The sequence below is a fragment of the Akebia trifoliata genome, chromosome 4, assembly GCF_017979445.1.
Source record: "Akebia trifoliata isolate Shusen 1 chromosome 4, ASM1797944v1, whole genome shotgun sequence".
In the NCBI taxonomy this organism is placed as follows: Eukaryota; Viridiplantae; Streptophyta; class Magnoliopsida; order Ranunculales; family Lardizabalaceae; genus Akebia; species Akebia trifoliata.
Genome location: NC_141378.1, coordinates 15,134,244 through 15,161,839, shown reverse-complemented (window position 1 = coordinate 15,161,839; position 27,596 = coordinate 15,134,244). Strand labels below are relative to the sequence as shown.

Genomic DNA, 27,596 nt, shown 5'->3' with positions numbered 1-27,596 from the left:
ATACAACAGAACAGTTTATTGGAAGTTGAAACCGATTTAAGTCGGGTCTCATGTTTTTATGTGATTTCAAAACTTCTGGTGCACCAAAGGGGGCGCCGACTATGACCAATTACTCAGTATTGAGGTCGATCAGCTATAACCAATTCTCCCAAGTGATGCACCCAAAAGTGTTGATTGCAGTGGGAGCCCAACTTACGTGGACGGTCCATAGTTAATGGGTTTGACAACAACATTGCCTTATCCCAAATATTTGAGGTCGCCTAAAGGATTATGTTCATAGTTAATGGGTTTGGCAACAACGTAGCCTTATCCCAAATATATGAGGTCACCTAAAGAATTATGTTCAAGGGGTTGCTGGGCACCGAGTGAATTTGCCACCATAAATCAGGATCTCCAAGCGATATAACATGAGATTTTATAATGGTGTAAAATGCTATTTGGGCTAATCATGCAAGAGTGGCTCACCAATTAAGTGGACCACAACAACGTTTGGGTTGCAAAACTGAAACCATAACTTGAAAATTCTACATATGTTGTAGACAACCAAAATTTCCAGTGTTTAAGTTCGATGACATCCACTTCAAATGCTAGATTGGGAGCTATGATCCTCTTTAGGGGGTGCTAACTGCCGGGTTAGGCGTGATCGAGTCCATGGATCCATGGCGGCTTTTTGTTCTGGTTGAGGGGTTGCTGGTTTCGACTGTCTAAGTTCATTCTCTCTGTCAACAAACCTGCATGAGCAATGGGAACGTTAGGTTGGAATATCAGAAAATATCAAGACTAAGCATATTTCTCCCACGACCTCGGAAGTTAATAGGGTCTAACATTCTTTTATATAATAAATGACAAGAACATAATTTTTGTTTTGTTTTTGGAAACCGAGACTCTTAGAGAACCTGACTAATCCTCGGGGCTAGTGGAATCCCCTCCCATCACGCTCACAGGGTAAATCTGGGAGAATCCCCAATATTGGCTAACAAGCATGTGTAGTACTAATGGGGGGTTCCCACCAGAGGATCCAAGTCCATAACCTTTTTTGGCAATCATAATAACCAAGTTCGGATTTGGGAAAATTATTTGGTGAGGGTCAATTTGGGAAAATCCATAAAAAAAAAATCGGGATTAGAGGTTACAATTGATTCAGTAAATCACAAGGAAAAAAATTATTCAACAATTGGATGATTAATTCCACAAACTGCAGATTAATATCGAATTAATCAGGCAACACCTTACTTGACAAAATTTTCTGAAAAATTCAACGAATTTTGACAGGCCACTGGAATGGCAAAAACAGGCTTGGTTCTTTTAAATGTATTTTCTACTAAAATGTCAAATATATACATGGATCAGGATCCCTTGACTCCTAAGAACGATTCATGAAAAAAACACATGAACCCAACCCTTTAAATGAAAAATCCAATGGTTGAGATTTATCCTCGGGATAAGAATCTCCAAGATTTGAGTTATCAAGATACTCATAAATCTCAACTGTTGGATTTTGTGTTTAAATGGTTCGGATCATGTGTTTTTTTCACGAGTCATTCTTAGTAGTCAACGGATCCCAACCCTATACCTATATATATATGGGGGAGCATTCAAGGGGCATATGTAAAAACAATCATTTTTTGAAGGATTTAGAAGTTTCAGATTGGGCTAATTTTTTGTGAGGATGATCTTCTCATCATAGAGTTCATCCTCACAAAAATCAGCTCGATCTGAAACTTCTAACCCATATTTTGAAAAATGATTGTTTTTACATATATTTTCATTTATATCCCTTGAACACTCCCCTATATATATATATAGGGTGGCGTTCGGAGGCCCTAAACATTGTGCCAAACATATTTTTAATGTTTGGGTTAGAAGTTTCAGAATGGGCTGATTTTTTATGAGGATGATCTCTATGATAAGGATATCATCGAGATCATCCTCACCAAAAATCAGCCCATTCTGAAACTTCTAACCCTATCAAAAGTGATCTACAAAAATCAAATGGTCCATGATTCTTAAACTTGTAAACTAGGGTTAGAAGTTTTGGAATGAGCTGATTTTTGGCGAGGATGATCTCTTCACCATAGAGATCCTCCTCACAAAAAATCAGTGCATTCCGAAACTTCTAACCTCTATTTTGAAAAATGTTTGGCTCTCTTTAAGGTCTCCGAACGCTTCCCATATAGATATAAAATTATAATTTTTTTTAAAGTAAGATAGATTAGAAGATGTTTAAACATAAGATTATTTTTTATTTCGATAATAACTACTTAAAAAATTAAAAAAAATTATTTTAATTAAAATATACAAAATCCCAGTTGACTCAGACGAGTTTTACTGACTTGATTTTCAAAATATCATCCGGGTCATTTGCACATGTGAGACGCATTTTCTATCCATCTTGTTCATGGACGATACCGAGATGACTTAGGCGAGTCATCTCGGTCTCGGACAAGATTTAAAACCATGATTAAGATAGACCACCATCAAATGATCAATTTGGATGGCAACATAAGCTCCCCTATGGCACAAAATGGCGGTGCAGCCAAGAGAAGAGGTTTCCAAAGACTAAAGAAAATAATTTTCGCAAATAAAGAAAAAAAAGTTATCAATAAATACAAAGTATGGATGCTTACTCAATATACGCCATGGGTGCTGCGTCCCCCACTCGTATGCGAGTTCGGAGCAATCTTGTATATCCACCAGCCCTATCTCTGCTTACACATCAATTTCCACCTAAGCCTATGAAGATGACTTCCAAACAAAGACACACAGGCAGAAGAATAATTACTTGTAGCGATAAGCCAGCTCAGTAAATAGCTTGTGAATGACATCATCTCCTCGCACAAAAGCAGCGGCACGCCTTGCAGCACAAAGAGTGCCCTGAAAGAAAAAAAAAACCAGTAAGAACTCACGTAAGACTATCAACATATTACTATTCATGGCCCTTTGACCTATTCAATTTGGTCCCACATTGTGTACCCAATCATTATCGATTCAAATCTTATTTAAGAGTTGGCATGCCTTGCAGTTCAATAATAGATAAATTAACTTGTGCCTTATGCTGTTTGTTGGGACATCTAGCAAGAAAGGAAGAACAGAATTTTCCTGGCAAGGAGTGTTCTCTCCGTGAGGTATTCTTTAGCATTCTAGGGATGAGGTTTTACAATATCTAGAACTAATGGAGACTTTTAAAAGATTTTATTTTACTTTAGGTTTGCAATGAGAAAGGTGTGTCTTTTCTTTGGCCTTGTGAGGCTTCATGTCTGTTATCTTGTTTCTGGTTCCACATAGGTCTTCTCTATCTCCTTTCTTTTGATGGATTAATACAATTTATCTTTATTTTTTTTTATATAGAGTAAGGTTCCGGTGACTGGTGAAAAACACACGATTCTGACCGTCTAAACATGAAATCCAACTGTTGGGATCTTTATCTTTTTATTTGAGATTGGGTTATATGAACCGCAGGACCAGCTATCTATATGGACAAAATGTCCATGTAGCACCCAAAACAATGATCAGTAGCCACAGGAATACAGTGCATAAAATTTAATGAACTATAATTTATATATATGAATTTTTCCCAACTTTGCCGACTTCTGCCCTTTTTTTCTGAATTTTTCCCTTGCCTGATTATTCCCAAATCCTGACTTTGACCCTATGGTCCACACACACAAAAAGAAAACCATGTTAGACATGACTCTCACCCCCATATAACTAAGGAAGGGAAGGAAGAGCCACCTGAGGGAATCAAGGATTGGTAGAATGGTTTTGTCAAACAGATACATTTTCGATCCTTCACCCACACTCGAGAGTCCTCATTCAGAGGTTAATTGGAATGTCAGAAATACGACAAATTAGGAGAGCCAGTGATTCCACCTCCCAATCAATGAAGTTTCTTCTAAAACCAAAATTCCATGAGATTCCATTCTCGGACCACACCATGAAATTTTGGACGGGCTTACTTTTCAATATGAAATTGCATACAATTCATCTAAATAAGATTTTAGAAGAGGAGCACCACACAACAATCTTTTGATAATTGAACATTGTCACCCTTATCAATTCTATATGTTATCCTCTTTATGAAACAGGATCAACACACTCATTGTGCTTCTTTTTTTTCAAATACTGCAATCATAAGGCATAGACACCATCCCACTTTCCTAACCCAAATTTGTAAAACCCATAGTTTCTTCCAATCTCAATTCCAAACCTTCACAACCATTTACTTAATAGAGCTTTATTCATCAAATGGATAATGTGGATCTCCAATCCATTTGGATGCATAAATTGATCTCCAACATACTAAGTGCAGCTATTGCTCACACCACTGTTCCACAAAAAGTCCCTTACTTGGTTTTCTAGACTCTGCTCCACACTCCTATGGATAGAAATAAGGACAAAAAATAAGCAAAAATATCTTACTCAAAAACCTGGTTTTCCATGACCATAACCTTGAACTAATTTTCCCTAGAATTGGATCCCAGATACCCTTATTAGTTCTATATGCAGCCCCGAGAGGTAAAGCCAGATAGGTCGAAGGGAAAACAGCAACTTTGCAAATACTGGCTAAATCAGCAATTCTGGGAACATCCCCAGTCTTATGCACTTGGCTTTTGGATAGATTGATGGCAAGACCACGCACACAGCTTCAAAGCAATACAACCAAACCCTCTTAAGAAATCTGAGTTGAATGGGGAGGCCCCTCTGAAAACATGAGTGCATCATTAGCAAATTGAAGATGGGAGGCCATAAGTCTCCTTTATGTGACCCTGAAGCCTAACAACTGACCTACTTCCAAGGCCATACTAACTAATCTACCCAACACTTCAATGGGGAAATGGTCTTATGTTCAATCTCTATTAAAACTGTAAGGGAGGATGAGATCACTTGATGATTTTTCTCGAAGGTTGCTTATGCTTTTGAGTTTAGTGGATTGACATGTCTGAGATGGGGAATAGGACTACATGAACTAAGAAATATCCTTCTAGAGCTTCTGCCTTAGTAACCAGAGCATGGATTGGACGTAATTTCAAGCAAATTAACCAAGTTAGGAGGTCAAAATTATTCGGTAGGGGGTCAGTTTTGTTAAATTTAGGAACGACTCATAAAAAGAATTGAAATAAAAAAATCGTCAATTACGGAGTTAGGGTTTTGAAAGATGGAGAGAGGCGAGATTCAAATTAATTCAGTCAATAAAAAAAAATTGATTCAACAATTTGCTGATTAATTTGGAGAATCCTTGATTAATTCACCAAATTAATCGAACAACTTCTTATTTGCCAAATTAATGGTAAAAATACAAAGAATTTTGAGACAGTGGCAATGAAACTATTGCAAGACGACCATCGATATTGAAAATGCTTCCCACAAATGTCTATTTCATTTAAGGATAAGCACATAAATCTAGATTTTGCACTTTTACAAGTATTAGCTTTATAATGAACCTCCAACAACAGAAACAAGCTTCAGATTCATACAAGTTCTCATGCATATTTGCAGATGAGATTTACCAAATCTAAAATCTACATATCGAAGTAAATAAATTTACTTTATAGCTCATTTGAATCATTCTCATACACACCTCTTTCCCAAGCTGCACCATATTATCAGCAAGACGCCTAATTTCTTTTGCCTGAAAATCAAGAAAATAAAATTTCCCTTTTTTCATCTCTGCTACTTAACACCATGAAACCCAATTCATTTAATAAAAAACCCATTTAGTTTCATAAATCTGAACCATGTAATTCTCACCCAAAAAAAAATCCCTAAAGCCCTACAAATTTAAAATTTACCTTTGCGACGGTAGTTTCAATCCGCTCATGTTTAACCAATTGAGAAACCATTGTCCTACACAAACGATCAAAACCAAAACCCTAAAAATGTAAGATCAAATCACCATAAAATTTAAATAAATAAAAAAAAACAAAAAATTGGGAGATTTCGAGAAAGAGAATAGAACCTGAACATCGACATTCGATGAGCAGCGGGGCGATTGAGCTTACGAAACTTCGTCATGGCGATAATGGAGGAGAAACCCTAAACCTGCAAATGTAAAGAGTTCCTGATGGAGTAGAAGGAAGAAAGAGAGCTAGGTATTGGGTTTAAAACCAGACCGGATATTGAACCGGTTCGGTACCGAGCTGGACCAATCCGATTCAACCGGACGGTTTGACCAGTGGACCCAACATCACATCAGCTAGTAACGAAATGATTATTACGCTGATACGGAGATGGTTCGGTTTCACGGTTGTGTAAGCATATTTGAACCTACTTTTTGAGAATTTTAAATATTTTTGTTAATTATGTAGCAACCATGTGCATTTGGTTATCATCCACAGTTGAACTTTACAACTCGTCTTCGTCGTCGTCCTATAAAGAATTTCACAACAAACCATCTTCATCTCCGGTCAGGAGTCGCTCTGAATCTTATTAGGCATCAAACTTGAGTTTTTTTTTTATTTGTTTATCATCTCTATTTTGTAATGTGAAAAATCATTAAAAATAAATAAATCATAAGATAAATAGTTAGAATTGATTTAGGCTAAAACTTTAATATATAACATTTGAATGCTTAAAAACGCTAACAAATGTTTTAAAAAAAAAAAAAATCAAACAAACATTTTTGTGTTTGCTTATGTTGACCTGAAAAGTCGGCGTGACATATCTAACATGTCGATGTAATCCATGTCAAATGTGTCATGTTGACATTTTTTTTTTTGACTTAAAAAATTTGCGTCAACAAAACAAATTTGGCATGACTTAAATATGTCAAGTCATGTCAACATAAAGATTTTTTTTTGTACAACATAAACGCACAAAAAATGAAAAATCAATAAATGCATGAAAAAATACCAATTTTATCTACAGCTTTTAAACTATACTATTCATTGTAATTGTGATAATTTGATTCAGTTATTTCTCTTTTTAAATTGAGTTCTTGAGAATCATTCATTTGCGTTTAAACAAATTAAATAAATTAATGAGAAAATCTAAAATAGAATGATATTTCTATAATAACTAGGTTTCATTGTTGTAATCCGTTGAAATAATGATTTTTAGAACCTTTTAAACTCTAGAATAAAAAAAAAATAAAAATAAAAATAAATGAAAAAATTGAGATGAGTTATCTTCTTCTTGCCAAACGGTGTGAACTGAAATTTCAGGTTTTAAATTTCAAATGGTTATTTGTATACATGGGTAGAAGTACTAAAATTAATGGGATTCAATCATCATTTTATTTTATTTTATTTTATTTTATTTTTAAGTGGATGTAGATGCCTCAAAAAGTGGGTGCAAATATTCTCACCCTTTTAAGGTTTTGTGTGTGTAAAGTGGAGAAAAAAAATGAATGGTTAATATTTGATCGCTCATTTTTGAAATGTAGGGATGACCATAGATAATTGAAATTTCGAATCTGATTTGAATTCGTATTCTAAAAATCAAACGTTAACTAAATTTTTTGGATTCGAATAACATTATATATTGGAACACTTAACGTATTTTTTTATTTTTATGAGGGAGTGTTTAGAGTCTGGATTGGCAGAGGCGTGAACACATATAGATTATCTCTACCTACCAATGATTTCATAATTTTGGAAAAAATTTCATTTCTCAAGTTAAAATTTTGAGATTATGTTTTCATAATGAATAATGATTTTCTAACTTAACTTCGACAAACGACTCAAAAACTCACTAGCGTGGCATGTGCAAGAACAATATATATTTTTTCCTTAGGGATACACAACTGCACATGTTTACGGGGATGTGTATCTTGAGGGAAAAAAAATCTATGGCTTCCTACACAAGCCATGTCAGTGAGTTTTTGAGTTGGTCTGTCCAAGTGAGTTATAAAGTCAGAACTCTTTCATCATGGAAAGATTCTTTAATATTCTAACTTTTGTAGTTCAAATTAATGTTTTTCTTGAGCACAATTTAAAGAAATTGTGGGGGGGAAAAACACCTCAATTTAATTGACTTCAACGATTTACTTTAGTGCTCGATTGGAACTGTTTTATGATTATTTTTTTAAAAAAAATGGGCTTCACAATGATTTATATGCACCCACCCACTCCGCAACTAGCAATCAAGCACCTATATATAGTAAATTCCCAACTGAGCCGTGCTGGAGAGACCTCAAGATTTACTTTAGTGCTCGATTCTTAGGATAGAAAATAGCTTTTGATATGTGGTCCAAACAAGAAGAAGAACAAGGCAGTGGGTAGAGATGTCCATCTAAACGTATTAAAATTCCAAATCAACTTGGCACTGTTAGTAGGGAGAAAAATCAAATCTTGTACTCTTCTTCTTCATGAGTAAATTCAGAAAACAAAAAATAACGTGTAGGAAGTCATGTCAAGGAAGTAATATGTGTTTACTACTACTACTACTCAGGGCAAAACTCAGTAAAAACAGGCAACCTCCGTGTTCGAGGAGGGCCATACAGAACATTGTTGATGTATTGGTCCAATGCTTCCCTTGAAATGCAGACCACAATGCCATCATCTTCTGGGGACCAGTCCTTGGTGCCACTCACTTCTTGTTGTTGTGCTTGTTGTTCCACCACTACTTTCTTCATCCTGCTTTTCACTCCTAATCGCCAATAATGTGTCTCGTTAGAACGGTCTTTTATGCCACAAGTGCTTGGCACCTCCACTGCTGCAGTCATTTTTTTAGCCACTGCTCCTGGCCAATAATTAGACTGTTGCACAATGGACACACATAATTGGAATAAGCATAAATATAGATTAAGAAGCCAATACTTAAATGGAATGTACATTCGAGTTAATTCAACTTGATCACTCATTTTCGAGCCATCTTGTTTAGGTAAAATAATTATATTATATTAAACTATTACTAGTGCGTGGCAATGTGGGTTTGTACATGTTTTGGACAAAAAAAGTGAATATTCATCTATGGTTAGAACTGTTCTTATAATTAATTTTAGATTTATGGGGTTGTTTAGATATTTTAAATAGAGTATAGTGTCATTGTATATGATGGTAGGATATTTTCGTAATGGGTTGGGATCCGTCGACTCCTAAGAATGACTCATGAAAAAAACATACGATCCCAACTCTTTATACACAAAATCCATTGGTTGACATTTATGAGTATTATGATAGCACAAATCTCAAAGATATTTATCCTAAGGATAGATCTCAACCATTGGATTTTGTATTTAAAAGGTTGGGATCGTGTGTTTTTTTCATGAGTCATTCTTAGGAGTCAAGGGATCATGACCCTTTTGTAATATATATATATCTTTTCTAAAAAAATACTATAAAATCACAATTTTGAATTTGGTTGAGAAAATATCCAGGTTGACTCATCAAGTTTGTAAGTCAAATCAGTAAATTGATTAGAATATAATTTTTTTGGGAATCACCACTTTTGACTCAACTGAATTTTAAAACCATATGTAAGCATTATGAAAATAAAAATATTTTTGTGCTTTTTGATGAATGTGATTTAGATGGAAGGAAAACATGGCATGCTTTCAAAGGAATCCCCGAGAATGTCTTCCTATATTAGGAGTACAATTATCAATTTTTTTAGAGATTAGAATTTTCCAAAATTAAAACAGACATGCCCTACACTGTTTTTGTGAATATTTGAGGTACCCTAGATTTTCAAATTGATGACATGCTCTTGTCCTTCTCTTATAGGGTCAGAAAATGTGCACATCTTCAACCTCTAACCAAAATCCTTTCATTTATCTTTTTGAAATCACACATCTTCAAGCTCTTAAACCTCATTGGAAAATTATTCTAAATCTATTCATTTTCGATCCATCATTTTCTACCTCGTCTTAATCCCTTATAGAAATCTCTCAATTTTTTCTATCCAAGATTTCAGGTAAATAAATCTTAAGGTTTAAGATGAGGGTAAAATGAATTTATACAAGAGGAATTGGTGTCTTGGTTTGGTATGAGATAAAAAATAAAGATTTCTAATTAGAAGTTGAAGATGAGGGCATTTATATCATTTGTCTATTAGGGAAGACAGAAGTCAAGGGGTATGGTGGGTATCTAAAATGTTTACAAAATGAGGGATACGTCTAAATCACCCATCACCAAATAGAAAAGGAAAGTTGTAACGGGCAGAGCATACGTCCCACAAGTAAACTCAGCGGAGTTTTTTCCCACAATGGGGTGACATGACACGTTCACAATGTAAAGCTCGCACAAAACCCAGAAGATGGCCAAGATTTAAAACTATGGATTCAAAACTTTGTTCATCGAGATCTCACTCATCTCGGTGAAAAGCATCTATGACTCCTACACACACTTCCACATCAGAAATGTCCCCCCACAATGTTACTTCATCATTATCCTTGAAAAAATACCCTTCTTTGCAAGTTAATTGGAAACTAAATAGGTTTATATAACAGGCCGAGTCACTGAGTTACCTCTTGCTTGTTATTACTCGAGTTTCCAATGGGACGAAGGTCCTCCTTTCCATGAGCAAACTGCAAAGGAAAAAAAATGATGCAATACAATTAACAACGTTGAATACTGTACACTTATTATGTTTCTCAAAGAATTTTTTCCAACCTAAAATCACCTCTGATTAAGGCACAGAATAAACAATATGGTTGATATGGGACAATAATCCTAGGGATTCACAATCAAACATGAACTATACAAAACCCTCTTGTGAATTGTGATCCCTAGGAATCTGTGTTACTTAGAACAACAAAAAGACTAGCTATCTTACTTTACCTTATTAGAGACCTTCGAAGGCGGCATACTTGTTAGAGAGAAGGAGAGAATCCATTTGGTATTGAGAGAGGTTTATGGGAAGGGGTCATCGGGGCTTAATGTCTGAAGTAACCTTTTTTATAAAAGAAATACGTTTTTTTCGGTAACTAAAATATATTATGCTTAAAATAGAAACCTACGATTGTTATACTTCGTTTTGATAGTTGCCGAAATAAGAAGCCCGCGTAAAAGAGTGATGAAAAAACAATGGTAACTAGCTTGTTAAGAAAGAGTGCTTGTTTTAAAGCTATTTATCAAAGCTTTTACTTGCTAAAATATATATATATATAAACATTGGGTCAGGATCAAGGGACATGTGAAAAAACATATGTAAAAATAATGTACCATTAATAAAATTTTAAAATATAGGTTAGAAGTTTCGGATTGAGCTGATTTTTTGTGAGGATGATCTCTATGATGGGAAGATCATCTAAAAAAAAAATCAGTCCAATCTAAAACTTCTAACCCCATTAAAAGTGATTTAGAATGTGGATTGTCGATTTTTTGACAATTTTTTTCAATAATTTGTAAATCACTTTTGATGGATTTAAAATTTTCAGATTGAGCTGATTTTTTGTGAGGATGATCTTTTCATTATAGTGACCAACCTCGCAAAAAATCAGCTTAATCCAAAACCTCTAACCCATATTTTGAAAAATCATTGTTTTTACATATGTTTTTTCATATGGCCCTTGAACCGCCCCAATATATATATATATATATATATATATATATATATATATATATATATATATATATATATATTGTATATATCCTATTTTTGTTGAGTGAAGCTATACGCACTTCGTCCAATCGGACATCTAGTCAATCACACCATGAAGATCACATAGCAACAAATATTAGAATCCAACGCTGTTAGCTATATTAACTAAGTTTAAATGAATATCCAATACTCTTCGTATTCAAGTCAAGTTTTAGTAAATTATTTGTATGTTAGAAATGATTGAAATCATATGAGGTTGGTCTTCAAGACATGAATAATTCATTGTTTAACTGGACGATCTAACATTTTAATCCACGTGGCCCCATGTGAGAATACAAAAAGGGAGTATCTTTGTCCTATTTATTTTGGTTTATTTTCTTCCAAATTCAGCATATTATCTTGAATAAGCATCTAGTTAATGATTTGATTACATTACCTAGCGTTCAATTTTTTTCTAAAACATTTAAAAAAAATTTCATGACAAATAATTTTATATCTTTACTACTAATTATTCAATTTATATTATTATAGGGAAAGAGTGGAATATTTTTATGCAAATATACAATAATTAATTTTTAGAATTACAAAAGTTCTTTAAAACATTGTTTAGATTGAGAGAACCAGAGAGAAGAGGAGAGAGAAAATAAATGAGTTTCTCTCCATTTCTTTTGTTTAGATTGTTAAGTGATGAGAGAAGAGAAAAGAATTAAAGAGAAAAAAATATGAGTTTTCTTTCTCTCCAAAAGCGGAGAGAAGATGAGAGAAATGGCGAGAAACCCTTTTAAAATATATTTATAATTCCAACTCTACTCCTAGATCTCTTTTAAGATATTTTAAAATTTTAAAGTTGTCCTAAGTTCTCTCCTATCAATCCAAACATGGTGGAGAGAAATTGAGTTTCTCTTCTCTTCTCTAAGAGAAGATAATTTTGAACAACTTTGAAATTTTAAAATATCTTAAAAATGATTTAGGGGCAAAGTTGAAATTATAAATTTTTTTAAAGGTTTCTCTCCTCTTATCTCCACTTTTGGAGAGAAATAAAACTTACCTTTTTTCTCTCCAAGTATTTTCTCTTCTCTTCCCACTTAATAATCCAAACAAGAGAAATGGAGAGAAACTCATTTATTTTCTCTTCTCTTCTCTCCATTTCTCTCAATCCAAACACATCGTAAATAAATTTATTAACACATCCCTTTGATAGAGGTTGGCATGTGCATTTTCACGATTTACAAAAATTAACATTTATGAGAGGTTAAAATTATTAGTATAATTAATTTGAGAGTAGGGGTATCAATGGCTACCCATTTAACCAAAACCAAATTGGAATCGAAAATTCCGGTTTTGATTTCCTTTTTATTGGAACCGATTAGAGATGAGTCTAAAATGGAACCAAACCAGTAAGAACCAGAGGGGTACCCGAAACCAATTTATTTTGTCATTTGATTTTATACTATAGATAATTTAAGGTATTCTTTTATTTCAAAATTAATGTATGTTATATAAAGTTCTTCAATTTTTTATATAAAATATTGATTGGAGCTCAAAACGTCTCATCTCTTTTAACAAATTATTACTTTAAATAAGATAACTTTTTATTTTTCGAAAAAAACATTAACTTATTTCTTTAGTAGAACAAATTATAACTAAGTTAATAATTTTGTAGATAATATGAACATTTTTTGAAAGGAATTTTTATTATTATTATAATGATTGAAAATATTTTGTTTGTATCATTCCATTATTGAGAATAGGAACCAATGGGTACTCATGTTTTTTGGTGGTTCCGATTCTATTTATTTTGGAATCGGATCCTGAATCGAAACCGAAATAAATATAATGGCTATGATTCTATGTTCGCTAAGAACCGACCCATTGGCACCCCTAATTGAGAGATTATTTTTTAAATTTCCAATAAATAGTTTCATTTTATAATGTGTTAAAACAAAATGTCACTCAATAATCATGGATCTTATTAACAAGAGCACATGTTAAGGTGCATTAAATACACCTTGAAAACAAGCATTTGAGAGCATTTTTGGTAATAATTTGTTTAAGTCAGTTTTGATTTTTAAAATAATTCCCTTCGCAATATGTATTTAATGCACTTTAGCATGTGCCCTAAGGACATACGTTAACAAAACTTAATAATCAATTTAAAATAACATAAATATACTTAAATGCTCTAAATAGGGATGGTCAATTGATTTCTATAAAGTAAACTCTTTGAAAATTGCCAGTGTCAATCCACGGTTAAAGCTCTCCGTCCATCAACATAATAGTTGGGATGGTAGGGATTCCCAAAAATAGTGCATCCCTAGGAAAAAGAGCCCATATATTCCTAGAAAATTTCCATTTTCCATCTCATCCTAGTGCCATGTTGATGGAGAGTCTCAACCTTAGGGTGATGCTAGAAAAATTCTACAAAAGAGAAAGGTAGAAATTATTTACATCAATTAAATTTTTTAAATTCTTTTATTTACATTAAAAGGCATACTCTGTTCAACTTAATTGGATTGTATCCAACGAATGGCTAAGATGAGATATTAACCTGATCCCTAGTAACAAATACTAATCCCTATGGAGATTAGAAAAGTCCCCATTGGAAAATACTAAACTCAAATGCGGCCTATAAAAGAACAACAAGCCTACGATTGAGATGGAGAATGTTCCTAAAGGTTCTCCAAATCAATCTCTAGGAAATGTAACCTTCATCTCAACCGTATGTTTGACATTAGAAAGTCCTTTTATGTCTGATGTATTACCAGCTACAGAGCGATGTCAGTGGAAGACAAAGATGGGTTTCAAGGAGAAATGACACGCACCTGACACTTAGATCCGTAACGGCAGTTACCGAAGTCCTCCCACGTTCGACAAATCTCCGTCTTATAAGACGATCCAGATTCTATGGCCGGCCTCCCCCGGTTTCCAGGTGATGATCCGACCAGAATTCCGTCCATCACCAGTACATCTTCTTCAACCTTCACCGGAGTAGAGAACATAGGTGGAGATCTCGATGGAGGTGTCTCGAGATTCTCAATTGCAGACAGAGGAGACGACGAAGATGAAGACAAGTTCGAGTGCTGTTGCAGAAGTAGTTGATGAAACTTACCAGAATCAATGGCTGGTGGTACGAACACGGATCGAGAATAACGGATCAGTGGAGAATCCATATCGAAAGGATCCAATGTTGGAGAATCGATTCCGCGGCCTGCGAATGGAGGATATCGTGATTTGCTGTGTAGTAATTTGAGATTCTTCTGTGAATCAGTTGGAGAAGCACTTCTGCTCCCTGTTATCTTCGAATTGAACACATTCATATTTGCTTTGCTTGGCTTGATTCCTCTGTTTCTGAAGCGAAAACAAAGGAATCAGAAATACAATTATTCGAATCGAAACCAAATAATTAAAGAAAATTTGCTGAAATTAGTTTTAATTTCTCTTTTTCCCGCCAAATTGATCAAGAAAAAAGAATAAAAGAAATCAAGAACGTTCTCTGGTTCCTCGTCAGAGCATCTCAGACCCATGAACGAAATAACAGTTTACAAGAGCTTGATCCAAATAAAGAGCCAAAAAAACAGAGTAATTACAGTCGAAAATAGAATTCAAGCATGTCTGAACCTGGAAATTGAATCTAGTTCCACAAAATTAAACGAGAGAAAAAAATCGAAGAATTTCTGACCGTGATTTTTCCAGTTTTTTGGGGAGATTTTCTAAATGTGACTCGATAAAACCCTAAAACATTATCCGATCCTAATAGCAATTAGAAATTAGATCTACAAAGAAGTTTTTTTTACGAAATTCAACTTTTCTTTGACAGAAAACAAGTGCGATAAAGATCGAAAGAAAGTATACCTTGAGTTCTAAAGAGTTTCTTGAAATTCGACAACTTGATCTTAGATCTCTGGAGAGTCCAGCGAAAACTCTTGCTCTAGAGTCTCAGCTTAAGAGTTTAGAGTGAAAAACTGAACTGTCGATGGCGTTTTATAAGTTAGCGCGAGTAGAAAAGGCGCCTCTGAGAGAGAGAGAGAGAGAGAGATGTGGTCCCCTGAATAGGTGGCATCTTGAGAGAGAAAATGTGGTCCTGCTGAACACGTGGCATCATTGTCATCCACGATCAGATAACTGTTCTGCAAGAAAGCCCGTGGGGAATCTGATATGGCGAATAAGAAGTTTTAGAACACTGTTTAACGGTGACGATCACTGCCATAAACGGAAAAGCTACGAACGAAAATACAGTTTTGCTTGAGATTGATTTAATTCCTAGGGATTTGCACGAAATGAATATCTTTATTTCTACACCACTAAACTATAATGAGCTTGGAACGAAAATACAGTTTTGCTTGAGATTGATTTAATTCCTAGGGATTTGCACCAAATGAATATCTTTATTTCTACACCACTAAACTATAATGAGCTTGGAACGAAAATACAGTTTTGCTTGAGATTGATTTAATTCCTAGGGATTTGCACGAAATGAATATCTTTATTTCTACACCACTAAACTATAATGAGCTTGGAACGAAAATACAGTTTTGCTTGAGATTGATTTAATTCCTAAGGATTTGCACCAAATGAATATCTTTATTTCTACACCACTCATTGGATAAAGGCGTTCGAATGAACTTTTCTAACCTGAAACGACGTTTGAGGCTGAGCATCAAACCATACGGTCCTCTCCAAGCTGTTTAACATCACACGTGGCGCACTCAATCTTATGACAAATTTGAAAACCGTAGATCTATGTGGCTCGGGATACACAATTTTATGGGGGAATGCGGTTTGTATTCCGAGACTTACAGATCTACCGTTTCTGAACTTGCCAAATGAGAAGAATCGATTGAGTGCCACATGGGGTAGTTAGATTATCACGATTCAACTATGAAGGCACTTTTGGGTGGTTGTTCCATGGCTACTTAACCCAACTCTGGAAATTATTTCTATTTGGAGTAAAACAAGAATATTGTGTCAAGCTTGGTGTTGCCTTTGAGAAAATGCAACACTCTTTGTCAATAATCTCATACGGTGCAGACGTCCTTGATTTGGAAACCACCCCCTCACCCCCATATTGAGAAATTGGTGTTATATGCGGAAATGAAGTAAGGCCGATTACCACCGTGGACATGTTCTCTAACATGCTAAGGAAATGTGTATTAGGTCTTAACAAATTAATAGAAGACCACCTTGGCACAACTACCCAATTTGGAGGTGCTTAATCTATATAGGAATGTTTACTTGGGAAAGCAGATTGGTTGGGGTGGCACTAGCAATGAGGGACCATTACATTTTCCACAACTAAAATTTTAAAGTACAAGGTACGTTTGCCTAAGGTGGAGGAGTTGAGTGAGATAGAAGAGGGGATGATGCCATGCTTACAAAAACTTCTTATGGATAATTGCCCAAAGTTGAAGAAGTTTCCCCTTGGCTTTCAACATCTCAAGTCCCTTCATGAAAGGAGAAAAATGGACATTCATGAAGACTTCATCAAGAGGTTGCACAACCTTGGTGAAGGTGAAATAGTAGAAGGCGAAGGAGAATTCTATTGGATGCATGATCTAAAATTGCTTTGTAAGTTTCTCTATTCTTTATTTTGTAATATTAAACGACCTTAATTATTTTAGAAATATCTAAAGCTTTCCTTTGAAGTACCTTTCCCTATATAAATATCAATTTCCATGCTTTTATTCATGGGGAAATTCCCAAAAAGGTAGGGGAAATTTGAAAGTTTTCCACAATGTATTAAAAAATTAAGAAAATTTAACTAAAAAATCAAATCTCAAGGGTTGTTTTCAATGAAATGAAATGTCATTTTTTTTTTTGGGTGGTCATGTTTTACAAAATTGAATGTTGGAAACTGTTCGGGGTACAATAGGCCCAAAGGCTATTATTTGGTACTGATTTCATTATCTAATGTGTGGGTGTTTGGGACCGATTCTAAGATCTAATGCATGGTTGATTAGAACTGTTTTCATGTGAACGTTTTTCAATGTTTCGAGGTGCTTAAATTTGGTTGAATTTTATTGACAAAATTCAAGTTTTCAAGTATCTTACATTTTTGCAAGATTCATGAAAATTTGTAAAATTGAAAATTCCAGATTAGTTATTGAGTCGACTCGATGTAACGTAGGACCAAAATTGCATAAGTCCTATGTAATATTAGTTGCTATGCTTTCATTCATTTGTTTTCATTAATTATATTCTCTTAAGAGATTAGTTTTATTTATGGCCTTAATTAGTTTTGGAAGCTTTGATGAGAAGATGCACTAAGGTCTGGAAAGCAAACTTGCGAATGAGAACGATGTCATATCGATGCTTCTGAGGATCTATAATAAGATAGTCTTGATCAGGTTGGTGCCTTAAATTGTTGTTGAATTTTTTTTAAATGTGACATATTTGTAATCTCATACCTATTCTTCTTTATGTCCTTTCCCCCCCTTAACCTACCGAGTGTTGGTGTTTAATATTCTCTCTCCGTGTGAATTTATGGAGGATTGTATACGTGCGGTGTTCTAGAGTTAAGAGAAATTTCCTCTGAAGCTTCATTAGCTTTTTCTAATCATCAAGGGATGCCACCACAACTTTCATTTTGACATCAAAGCGAATACGATGGCCTTCTTTATTCTTGAGATCTTTCTATAAGTGTGCGTAAAATAGAACCTTATGTTATACAGACTGGTAATGTGTGTGCGCAGTTCCATGGATCCTTCTTGTAATTCTTTGATTCATACATATATATAGTTGGCTTCATATCTAACATTTTGGTGTGGTGATACTCTTTGTGTATTAGTGTTTGATTAGTTTTTTTTTTTCATTGGTTCTTATTTATGGGTTGATCACACATTTGATAGATTAAGTTTTTGGATCAGTAATCCGCTCAATTAATTGCATCCAATATATTGCATCTTAAAATAAATAATCTATAACAATCTCAGACAATATTTTATAATTCACATTAATCCAGTTTTCTCATTGGAGATGAGATCTACTTAGATGCTAGATGCATGATCTTTAGCATAAAACAGGTTATGGCAAAAAAAATAGGAGAGAGATTCTATTGCCCCCACCGACTAAGATCGCCTTGCACTGCTTGTCTCACTTCAGAGGTAAAGAAGCTATAGAATATGTCACCAGGGATTTCTTAGTTCTTGAAGTAAGTTTTACCAAAGCATCGGCCACATTATTTTTCTAGCAAATATGCACATCTCAACAAATATATAATATAATTTATATACATTCTAAAATATTATCGGATCGGATCCTTATCGGATTGGGACATGGTTGATCTAGATCCGATTCAATAAGATATCAGATTGAAACTTAACCTTCCCGGATAAGATCCTTATCGAAATTCAAAACATTGATCCAAACCCGAAGTTATGAGATATATCGAAACGAATTGGATATTAGGTCTAATCCGATCCATTGACAGCCATACTTTCTATATCCGTAGATACTCGCAACTTGCAACTCCAAAGTTATTAGTTAATTCTTTTTTATAAAATAACTTATATTAATGCTACTACTTAATCGACACCTACTTCTTTGTTAATTTTTTTAATATAAAGAAAAGTGGTGTGGAAGAGATAATTAAATAGTTTAAAGAGTAGATTATTAATTAATTTATTAAATGTGTTCTCAAATGCAACCTTAAGAAATGAGGTGATAGGTAATACGATTCAGTACCTTTCTCTTCTACTCATCTTTTTGTGTTCTTTTGTTCTTCTTTGAAAGCTATAGCTTAATATTAATTCATAAAATACAGATTGACAAAAGCTAGGGCACGGGCTTACATAATGCTTCTAATAGGGAATAATAGAGTTGAAGGAAGATCCCCTAAATTCCTTGAGCAGTTATTTGCTTCTGAAAAATAGAACTCCTCTCATGAAAATTGTTATATTTGTACCTTAAATTCTATTTCGTAATTTTATTGTCACTAAAATGATTTCGCTATTCCTATATTTCCTTAGATACAATAAACAATGAAAGAAAACAGTTACTATTTTGATCCTTTTCCCTCCTAAGGTCTAAAATTACTAATGCAAAATTTATTAGTTTTAGTGTACGATCCTTGAAAGTTGAAAGTGAAATTGTTATTTTCAAATCCCATTTATTATTATTATTTTAGTTAAATTATTATATTTGATTATAAAATATCTTAATTGATGCTATTACTTGGTCAACAACTACTTCTTAGTTTAAAAATTATTTTTTTCTCCACTACTCATATATAGTATATAATTAGTTGTGCACCAGACAGCCCATACCCACATGTTGTGTTTGAACAGAATGGGTCCATTAAAGTGTGGGTTTGTTGCGTAGCACTACAAGGAAATGTGTCCAGTGATTCCAAATACTCTGATTAAGTGTGATGGAAAATATTCAAATCTATGGGTTTAGGACTATAGTATGAAAATTTGCTTAAATCCAATGGTTAGAAATCTTTTGAGCATGTAAGGCCAGCTAGTGGTGGGTCAAATCATTTGTCTTGCAGTTTGAGTTGACTCGGGTAAATAAAATTTGTTTGAACTTTGAACCAACATGTCCTGTCCATTTGGATATGTACTTAATTAGCCAAGATCAAATTAGAGCTCGAACAAGTTGTGTCATATTTAATCTTTTTCAGAAAACAAATAGGTTGAATAATGGAGCATCTGTCGGTGGTACTGGCCAAGGATTCTTCAAATACACAAATTAAATTACTAATATTATTTTATTTAACGGCTAAGATCACTTAATGACCAAGATGATATTCTCACCATTGAAATTTGAAAGACGTTTTTTTAATCATTTTCTCTTGCTTGAGAAGGGGTTGAATTTTAAAGGTGAAGAGAGTTGTCTCAACTACATTGCTGATCAGCAAAGTATTGTTGGAGTGATTTGTGCTGTGTTTGAATCCACAAAGAGAATTAGAAAATGGCAGTAGAAGCTTTAGTGAAGTCTGTCATCACCAAATTAAAAGACTTGGCGATTGAAGAAGGTCTCACAGAATGGCGAATCCAACGAGGAGGAATCGACAATGACATTAAGTTCATCTGCGATGAACTTTCTACGATGAAGGCAGCCCTAAGGGATGCAGAGAAGAGAAGAGTGAGAGATGAGGTAGTGAATCAGTGGGTGGCACAAGTGAGAGATGAAGCCTACAAAATAGAAGATGTTCTCGAGGAGTTCCAATTTATGATGGAAAGTTCTCTCATCGAGTCAGGAGAAGCGGCTGGGGGTTGTCTAGATATCAAGTATTGCATTCATTACATGCATACTTTCTTCAAGCAGATGGGAACCCGTCATCAATTTCATTCTCAGATTGAAATCATCAGGAAGGAGGTTGATGACATCTCTACAAGAAGGCTGCGATACAACCTTCGACAAGAAGGAACTGGCCCAAGCCTCGAAGACGATGAAGAAACATGGGGCGGAGATCACTTCCTGTCTAATCCTTTCATTGAAGAAGATGAAATCATCGGGATCGATAAAGTTGTGAAGAAGTTAAGTAAGTGGCTGCTAAAGAAAGAAAACGGCAATCGGCGATCAATAGTTTCAGTTGTTGGTATGGGTGGATCCGGAAAGACCACCATAGTCAAGAAACTTTACAAGAACATATTGGGAGGGAAATTTCAATGTAATGCTTGGGTCTCTGTGTCCCAAGACTTCCAAGTTAAAGATATGCTGAAACAAATGCTCCAAGGATTTTACGAAAGTGGGCAGGAGGCAATTCCTGTTAATGTGGAGGTGATGGCACCGAATAAGTTACTTGAAACAATATACAAGTATTTGGAAGGGAAAAGCTATGTCCTCGTTCTTGATGATATTTGGGATGTTAATGCTTGGGAAGGGGTTAAATATGCATTACCATGTGAAAGTGGGAGTAGGGTTATCTTCACGACCCGCAATATGCATGTAGCTTCTCCTGCAGGAGATACTTGCTATGTTCACCAAGTTAAGCCATTATCCAATGAATCAACTTGGAGTCTCTTTTGCAAAAAAGCATTCAAGAAGGAATCTCTCATGGGTTATTGTCCAAAACATTTGGAGAAAATCGGAAAGGAAATGGTAAAAAGGTGTGGGGGATTACCACTAGCAATTGTTGTTATTGGTGGTCTCATGTCAAAGCGAGACACAAATGAATTAGAATGGAACGACGTACTAGGGAATCTTGATTGGGAACTAAGTAATAATCAAGATCTTGAAAGACTAATTCGAGTCTTGTTAACAAGCTACAATTATTTACCTTCTTGTCTAAAATATTGTTTCTTGTACTGTGGTATGTTTCCGGAAGATTATCAAATCAGGACATCAAGATTGATCCGTTTGTGGGTGGCTGAAGGTTTTGTCGAAGATCACCCTCGGAAAACACTAGAGGAGGTTGCACGTGGGTACATCATTCAGCTCATTGATAGGAACATGTTGCAAGCTGATAACAGGTATCATGATGTTGGGCTAGAAGCTTGTCGAATGCATGATCTCATGCGTGACATTGCCATTCACGCAATTAAGAAGGAAGAATTTGGTGAGATTTTCATCAAGCAAAGCAATAACACAATCGAGGGACAACGTCGTGTATCAATGCAGAGCACTTCAGTTAGCATTCCATCAAACACAGTTAATATAAAAACCCGCTCCTTTCTAACATTTTCTGCCGACCAATTTTTCCCATTGCCGTCACTTGAAATGGTATCATGCTTAAAATCATTGCGAGTGTTAGATATGATGGGATCAAACATCGAAATTTTGCCAAGTAGTGTGGTTCAGTTGATTCATTTGCGCTATTTAAGTGTGAGGGGGACACACATCAGTGAAATTCCATCTTCATTGTATAAGTTATACTACTTACAAACTTTAGATGTGCGTGATACAAAGGTGAAGAGTTTGCAAATGTTTCCACAATTGAGGCATCTTCTCTTGAGTGAGATACAAAATGTCCATGTGACATTGTCTCCATTTGAAAGAACCAATTACATCTCAAATAACCTGCAAACACTAGGGAGTGTGGCCGCTAATGACAACTTAGTAAGCCAACTTTGTTACTTAACCCAGCTCCGGAAATTAACTCTCCATGAAGTCAGAGGGGAACATTGCATAAATCTTTGTGCTGCTATTGAGAAGATGCAGCATCTTCGCTCTTTGTCAATACACAATTTCGAAACAGTCCTTGATTTGGAAACCAATATATCAACACCTCCCCTCCATCTTGAGAAATTGCGATTATGTGGGACTACGAAGGAAGGGCACTTACCGCTGTGGACACGTTTTTTGACATGCCTCAGGAAATGTTTTTTAGGATTTAACAGATTAAGGGAAGATCCATTTAGCACCTTGGCACAACTACCCAATTTGGAGGTACTTCAAGTATTTAAGAAGGCTTACATGGGAAGGCGGATTGGTTGGGGTGGTAGTAGCAGCAATGAGGAACTATTAAATTTTCCAAAACTAAGAGTTTTGACTATAAATCATTGTCCTGAGCTGGAGGAGTTGAGTGAAATAGAGGAGGGGATGATGCCATGCTTGCAAACACTTATTATACATGATTGCCCGAAGTTGAAGAAGCTTCCCCATGGCTTTCAATATCTCAAATCCCTCTGTTATTTCACAATGCTACACATGCCGGAGGACTTCATCAAGAGATTGCGCCACCACCATCGATATCGTGAAGGAGAAATAGTAGAAGAAGGAGAAGGAGAAGGAGAGGACTATTGGATGATCCAACACATTCCTAGTGTTCAAATCGGTATTGGTCAGATGGAGAATATTGATCTTGGGAATTCATCAACCGACAAAAGTAATTGAAATCCAAAATTGACTGGTAAGTTGCTCTCTTCACTATATATACTTGTAGGGTTCACTATATATACTCGGCCCCAAACACCAACACATTATATGGTGTCGGCAGAAAGCTCAAATTTTTTACCACACTTCTTGGGCACAAGGAAGTTGTCAATTGCACTAAGGATTCGTTCAAAACGTACAATTATAATCATTCAAAGTCAATTGTAGTAGTTTTGTTCACTTTAATTTTCAAAATTTAAAACCCCAATTTTTCTAAGATCCAGAATTGTGGATCTGAGATTTGAATACAAATAAAAATCTAGTTTTACATGAATGGGGATTTAAGGTAATTGGGTAATCTTGGTGACATGATGAATCGGGTTTCGGCATTATTGAGTGGGTCAGCCCAATTAGATTTTGTGGAATTGCTTCCATGATTTACTTGACATAATAAAAATCAAATCTCTGAGTGCTATTTTTAATGAAATGAAATGTCAATTTTTTTGGGGTGGTTGTCACATATTATATAATCGAATCTTGGAAAATGTTCGGGGTACAATAGCCGCAAAGACTATTATTTGGGACTAATTTCACGATATAATGTGTTGGTGTTTGGGGCCGATTCTAAGACATAATGCATGGCTGATTAGAACTGTTTTCATGTGTATATTTTGCAATGTTTGAGGTGTTAAATTTGCTTAAATTAGGATGTACCGTAGTAGCTTTCTAAAGGAGATAAGAAGAAAGGGGACATTAAACTGTCTACAAATATGATTGGAAGTTGGAAGTCCAAGTGACTAAACATAGTCTTGATCAGGTTGGTTCCTTAAATTGTTGTTGAATTTCTTTAAATATGACAGAATTGTGTTCTCAAAGCTTTCTTTCTTCCTTTTCCCCCCTCTAAATTACAGGGTTTTGGTGCTTCACATTCTCGGTTTGTGTGAATTTATGGTGGATTATACGTATCGTGTTCTATAGTTAGAGAAATTTCCTCTGAACCTCCAATCATTAAGGGATGCTACCACATGTTTCATTCTGGCATTAAGGTGAATACAATTTGCCATCTTTGTATTTGAGATGTTTGTGTAAGTGTATCTAAAACAGAACCTTATGTTATATAGACTGATAAGGTGGAGAGTTTGCAAATGCTTCCACAATTGAGGCATCTTCTCTCGAGTTGGCATGTAGGTGTTCATGTGACAATTTCCACATTTGGAAGAATCAATAACATCTCAAATAACCTGCAAACACTAGTGCTGATGAAGGCTTAGTAAGCCAACTTTGTTACTTAACCCAACTCCAAAAATTATTTCTCTGTAGAGTCAAAGAAGAATATTGCATAAAGCTTTGCGTTGCCATTGAGAAGATGCAAAACCTTCGCTCTTTGTCAATATGTGCATCCAGTGCCAAAGACATCCTTGATTTGGAATCCAATATGTCAGCACCTCCTCTCCATCTTGAGAAATTGTTGTTATATGGTGTTATGAAGGAAGGGCACTTACTGCAGTGGACATGTTCTCTTAAATGCCTCAGGTTATGTCTATTAATGGAAAACAATGTAATGGAAGACCCAGTTAGCACCTTGGCACAACTACCCAATTTGGAGGTACTTCAACTAAATGACAAGGCTTACTTGGGAAGGTAGATTGGTTGGGGTGGCACTAGCAGCAATGAGGGATGATTAAATTTTCCAAAACTAAATTTTTTTGGTATGATGTGTTTGCTTGAGTTGGAGGAGTTGAGTGGGATAGAGGAGGGGATGATGCCATGCTTGCAAGTACTTATTGTACATGATTGCCCAAAGTTGAAGAAATTTCCCAATGGCTTTCAGAATTGAGAATAATGGACATGCCGGAAGACTTCATCAAGAGGTTGCCCCACCACCATCATGAAGGTGTGAAATAGTAGAAGAAGGAGAGGACCATTGGATGGTCCAACACATTCAAATTGTTTTAAATCAGCATTGGTCCAATGATGGTGAATTGGTCTCTCATGAAAATATCAACGAATTAAAATTAATAATCCAGATTTGACTGGTAAGTCTCTCTTCACTCTATTTGTAGGGTTTAGAATCTCTTTTGCGGTAATGAAGAATTTTTTCCCCTGTTTTTGTCTGTAGAAAGCTCTAATTTTTTACAACATTTCCTGGGCACAAGGTAGTTGTCAATTGCACCCAACCCAATGGGTTCCTAGCGCTAATGATTCATTCAAAAGGTACAATTATGCCTCATTCAAAGGCCGTTGTAGTAGAAAAGGTATGCAATTTCAGATAAAGAAAAGAAGATGCGCTAGAAAAGGTTTGCAAAGCAAAGTAGTGAGTGATAATGAGGTCACAAAGATGCTTCTTAGAATCTATCATAGCTTCCTAAAGGAGATTAGAAGAAAGGTGACATTAAACTGTCTACAAATATGATTGGAAGTCCAAGTGCTTAAACATAGTCTTGAACAGGCTGGTGCCTTAAATTGTTGTTAAATTTGTTTAAATATGACATAATTGTATTCTCTAAGCTTTCCTTCGTTCTGTTTTTTTTTTCCTCTAAACTACAGGGTTTTGGTGCTTCACATTCTTTGTTTGTGTGAATTTATGGTGGATTATACGTGTGGTGTTCTATTGTTAGAGAAATTTCCTCTGATGCACTAGCAAGGTCTTGATGCTACCACATGTTTCATTTTGTCATTAAGGCGAATACTGTAGACACCCTATTTTTGCACTCGCCTGATTAATCAACTTGTCAACCTGATCGCAATGATTCCCAATGATGGATGTTTATTCCAATGCTTTATTTTGTTACTGGATATGTTTCAGAAATCCGGATGAGGTATCTCGAACTGACAAAACCTAGAAATCACGCTACGCTAGGAAAATATGACCCCAGAAATCTAGAAATCATCATTTTTCAGACAAAAAGAAGCTTCACGATAAAAATCACTAAAAAATGACAAAATTACCAAAATACCCCTAACATCAAAACAATCCTAGAGCCTACATTACGCTTAGGAAAACCCATTCAAACATATAAAACAATAAATTGAAATCAAATAAATCATTTCGCCAATTTTCACAGAATTCGATAAAATTATGAAAATACCCCTCATCAAGTTCACAACCATTTCATACAAAAAACTTCATAAATGACAAAAATCAACACTCCCATTGAATTTCTTACGAAAAACTGATTCCAAAACATCTTGGAACATTGAAAAACGACTTAAAACGTAAAAAATCGTTCCGAGGGTAAAATGGTAATTTCACAATTTTAATAATTAAAATTTTAAAAATTAATAAATAAATCATTAAATAATGTAAAGTGAAACATTAATAAAATTAATTTTAAAATTTGAACCTAAAAAATCGATCAATCAGGCTTTCAGGCAAAATTGTTGACGGTTCGCAAGATATTTCTTTAAGGACCCCTCCATTTGGGGGTCCAAAGAATTAAAGATATAATAGAGGAGGGTTTTCCAAAAATTTAAAGTCAATCAAGCAAGACTAAAGTCAAGATATTAAAGTCAATCAAATAAGACTAAAGTCAAGATATTAAAAGTCAACCAAGAAAGGCTAAAGTCAAAGTATTAAAGTCAATCTCATAAAACTAAAGTCAAAACCTTAAACCAAAATCCTAATCTAAACTAATCAAGTCAATCTCATAAGACTAAATTCAAAACCCTAAATCAAAATCCTAATTTAAACTAATCAAGTCAATCTCATAAAACTAAAGTCAAAACCCTAAATTAAAACCCTAAAGACTAAGCCAATCTCATAAGACCAAATTTAAAACCCTAATTAAAACTCTAAAAGAAATCCTAATCAAATCCTAATGCTTCTAAAAACTTTATAAATAGGAGCCTCCACACCCTATTTTCGTATCAAATAAAAAATCCTAAAAAAAGTAGATGAAGAAGCCTCCACAATCTCCCTAAAATCCTAATTTTGGAATCCCAACTCCTGACCTAACACCCGTACTTCCATTTCAGCCTAAAAAACACCTAGAAACCTTTAAAAAACATCCCAAAAATCTATAACAAATTCGAAGCATCCAGATCCAAGAAGGAGATACATTGCCTCGGAGATCAGAAATTAGATCCGGAGACAGAACGAAGTAAGGAGTACGGTACAAGGAGCAATTTCACCAGATCTGAGGGAATAAAACCTTTGCATATTGAAGGTAACATTTCTATTATTTTTTATCTAGGTTTTGTCATTAGCAATGTAGTCTTATTTGAGATAAGTAGAGACCGACATTGGCCGGACGGGGTTGGCACCTTCCAACTCCATAATGTGATCCCCGGATTCAGTTTTTTTTTTTCTGTAGTAGATTAGTTTTTTATCCGTTTTAGAGTCAGTTTGGTTTTTAGAC

At 34.9% G+C, this 27,596-nt stretch overlaps 3 protein-coding genes and 1 long non-coding RNA gene across 7 annotated transcripts in view; 2 read left to right on the top strand and 2 right to left on the bottom strand.

Annotated features, from left to right (window-relative positions):
• Positions 1-392: 392 nt before the first annotated feature.
• LOC147404072 (uncharacterized) lies at positions 393-6,203 on the bottom strand. The gene is made up of 6 exons (XM_086439913.1): positions 5,957-6,203; positions 5,790-5,844; positions 5,579-5,629; positions 2,783-2,874; positions 2,628-2,705; positions 393-731 (listed from the first exon to the last, which is right to left on the bottom strand). The coding sequence occupies exons 1-6, from the start codon at positions 6,010-6,012 to the stop codon at positions 581-583; spliced, it is 483 nt and encodes a 160-aa protein (XP_086296039.1). The 5' UTR covers positions 6,013-6,203; the 3' UTR covers positions 393-580.
• A 2,068-nt stretch (positions 6,204-8,271) lies between these two features.
• LOC147404068 (uncharacterized) overlaps positions 8,272-27,596 on the bottom strand; it is a 28,233-nt gene continuing 8,908 nt past the window's right edge. The window contains exons 1-4 of one of the 2 annotated variants that reach the window (XM_086439910.1): positions 15,334-15,493; positions 14,304-14,829; positions 10,406-10,465; positions 8,272-8,695 (exon numbers count right to left, since the gene is read on the bottom strand). In XM_086439910.1, the coding sequence (XP_086296036.1) occupies positions 8,381-8,695; positions 10,406-10,465; positions 14,304-14,798 (870 nt within the window). In that variant the 5' untranslated portion in view covers positions 14,799-14,829; positions 15,334-15,493 and the 3' untranslated portion in view covers positions 8,272-8,380. Of the gene's footprint in view, positions 8,696-10,405; positions 10,466-14,303; positions 14,830-15,333; positions 15,494-27,596 lie in introns of those variants that run through there. The other variant, XM_086439911.1, reaches the window with a different exon arrangement.
• LOC147404071 (uncharacterized) lies at positions 16,671-18,232 on the top strand. The gene is made up of 2 exons (XR_015177211.1): positions 16,671-17,046; positions 17,715-18,232. It is a non-coding gene; the product is annotated as an uncharacterized LOC147404071 (long non-coding RNA).
• Positions 20,293-24,947, top strand: LOC147404070 (disease resistance protein RPM1-like). Of its 3 annotated transcripts, none has more exons than XM_086439909.1 (4): positions 20,293-23,275; positions 23,946-24,055; positions 24,150-24,284; positions 24,559-24,947. In XM_086439909.1, exon 1 carries the CDS (start codon positions 20,392-20,394, stop codon positions 23,257-23,259), a length of 2,868 nt encoding a protein of 955 aa, XP_086296035.1. In that variant the 5' UTR covers positions 20,293-20,391; the 3' UTR covers positions 23,260-23,275; positions 23,946-24,055; positions 24,150-24,284; positions 24,559-24,947. The 3 variants fall into 3 exon arrangements, with proteins under 3 accessions (XP_086296035.1, XP_086296034.1, XP_086296033.1); XM_086439908.1 differs by having other exon boundaries at positions 24,360-24,947; XM_086439907.1 differs by having other exon boundaries at positions 24,150-24,947.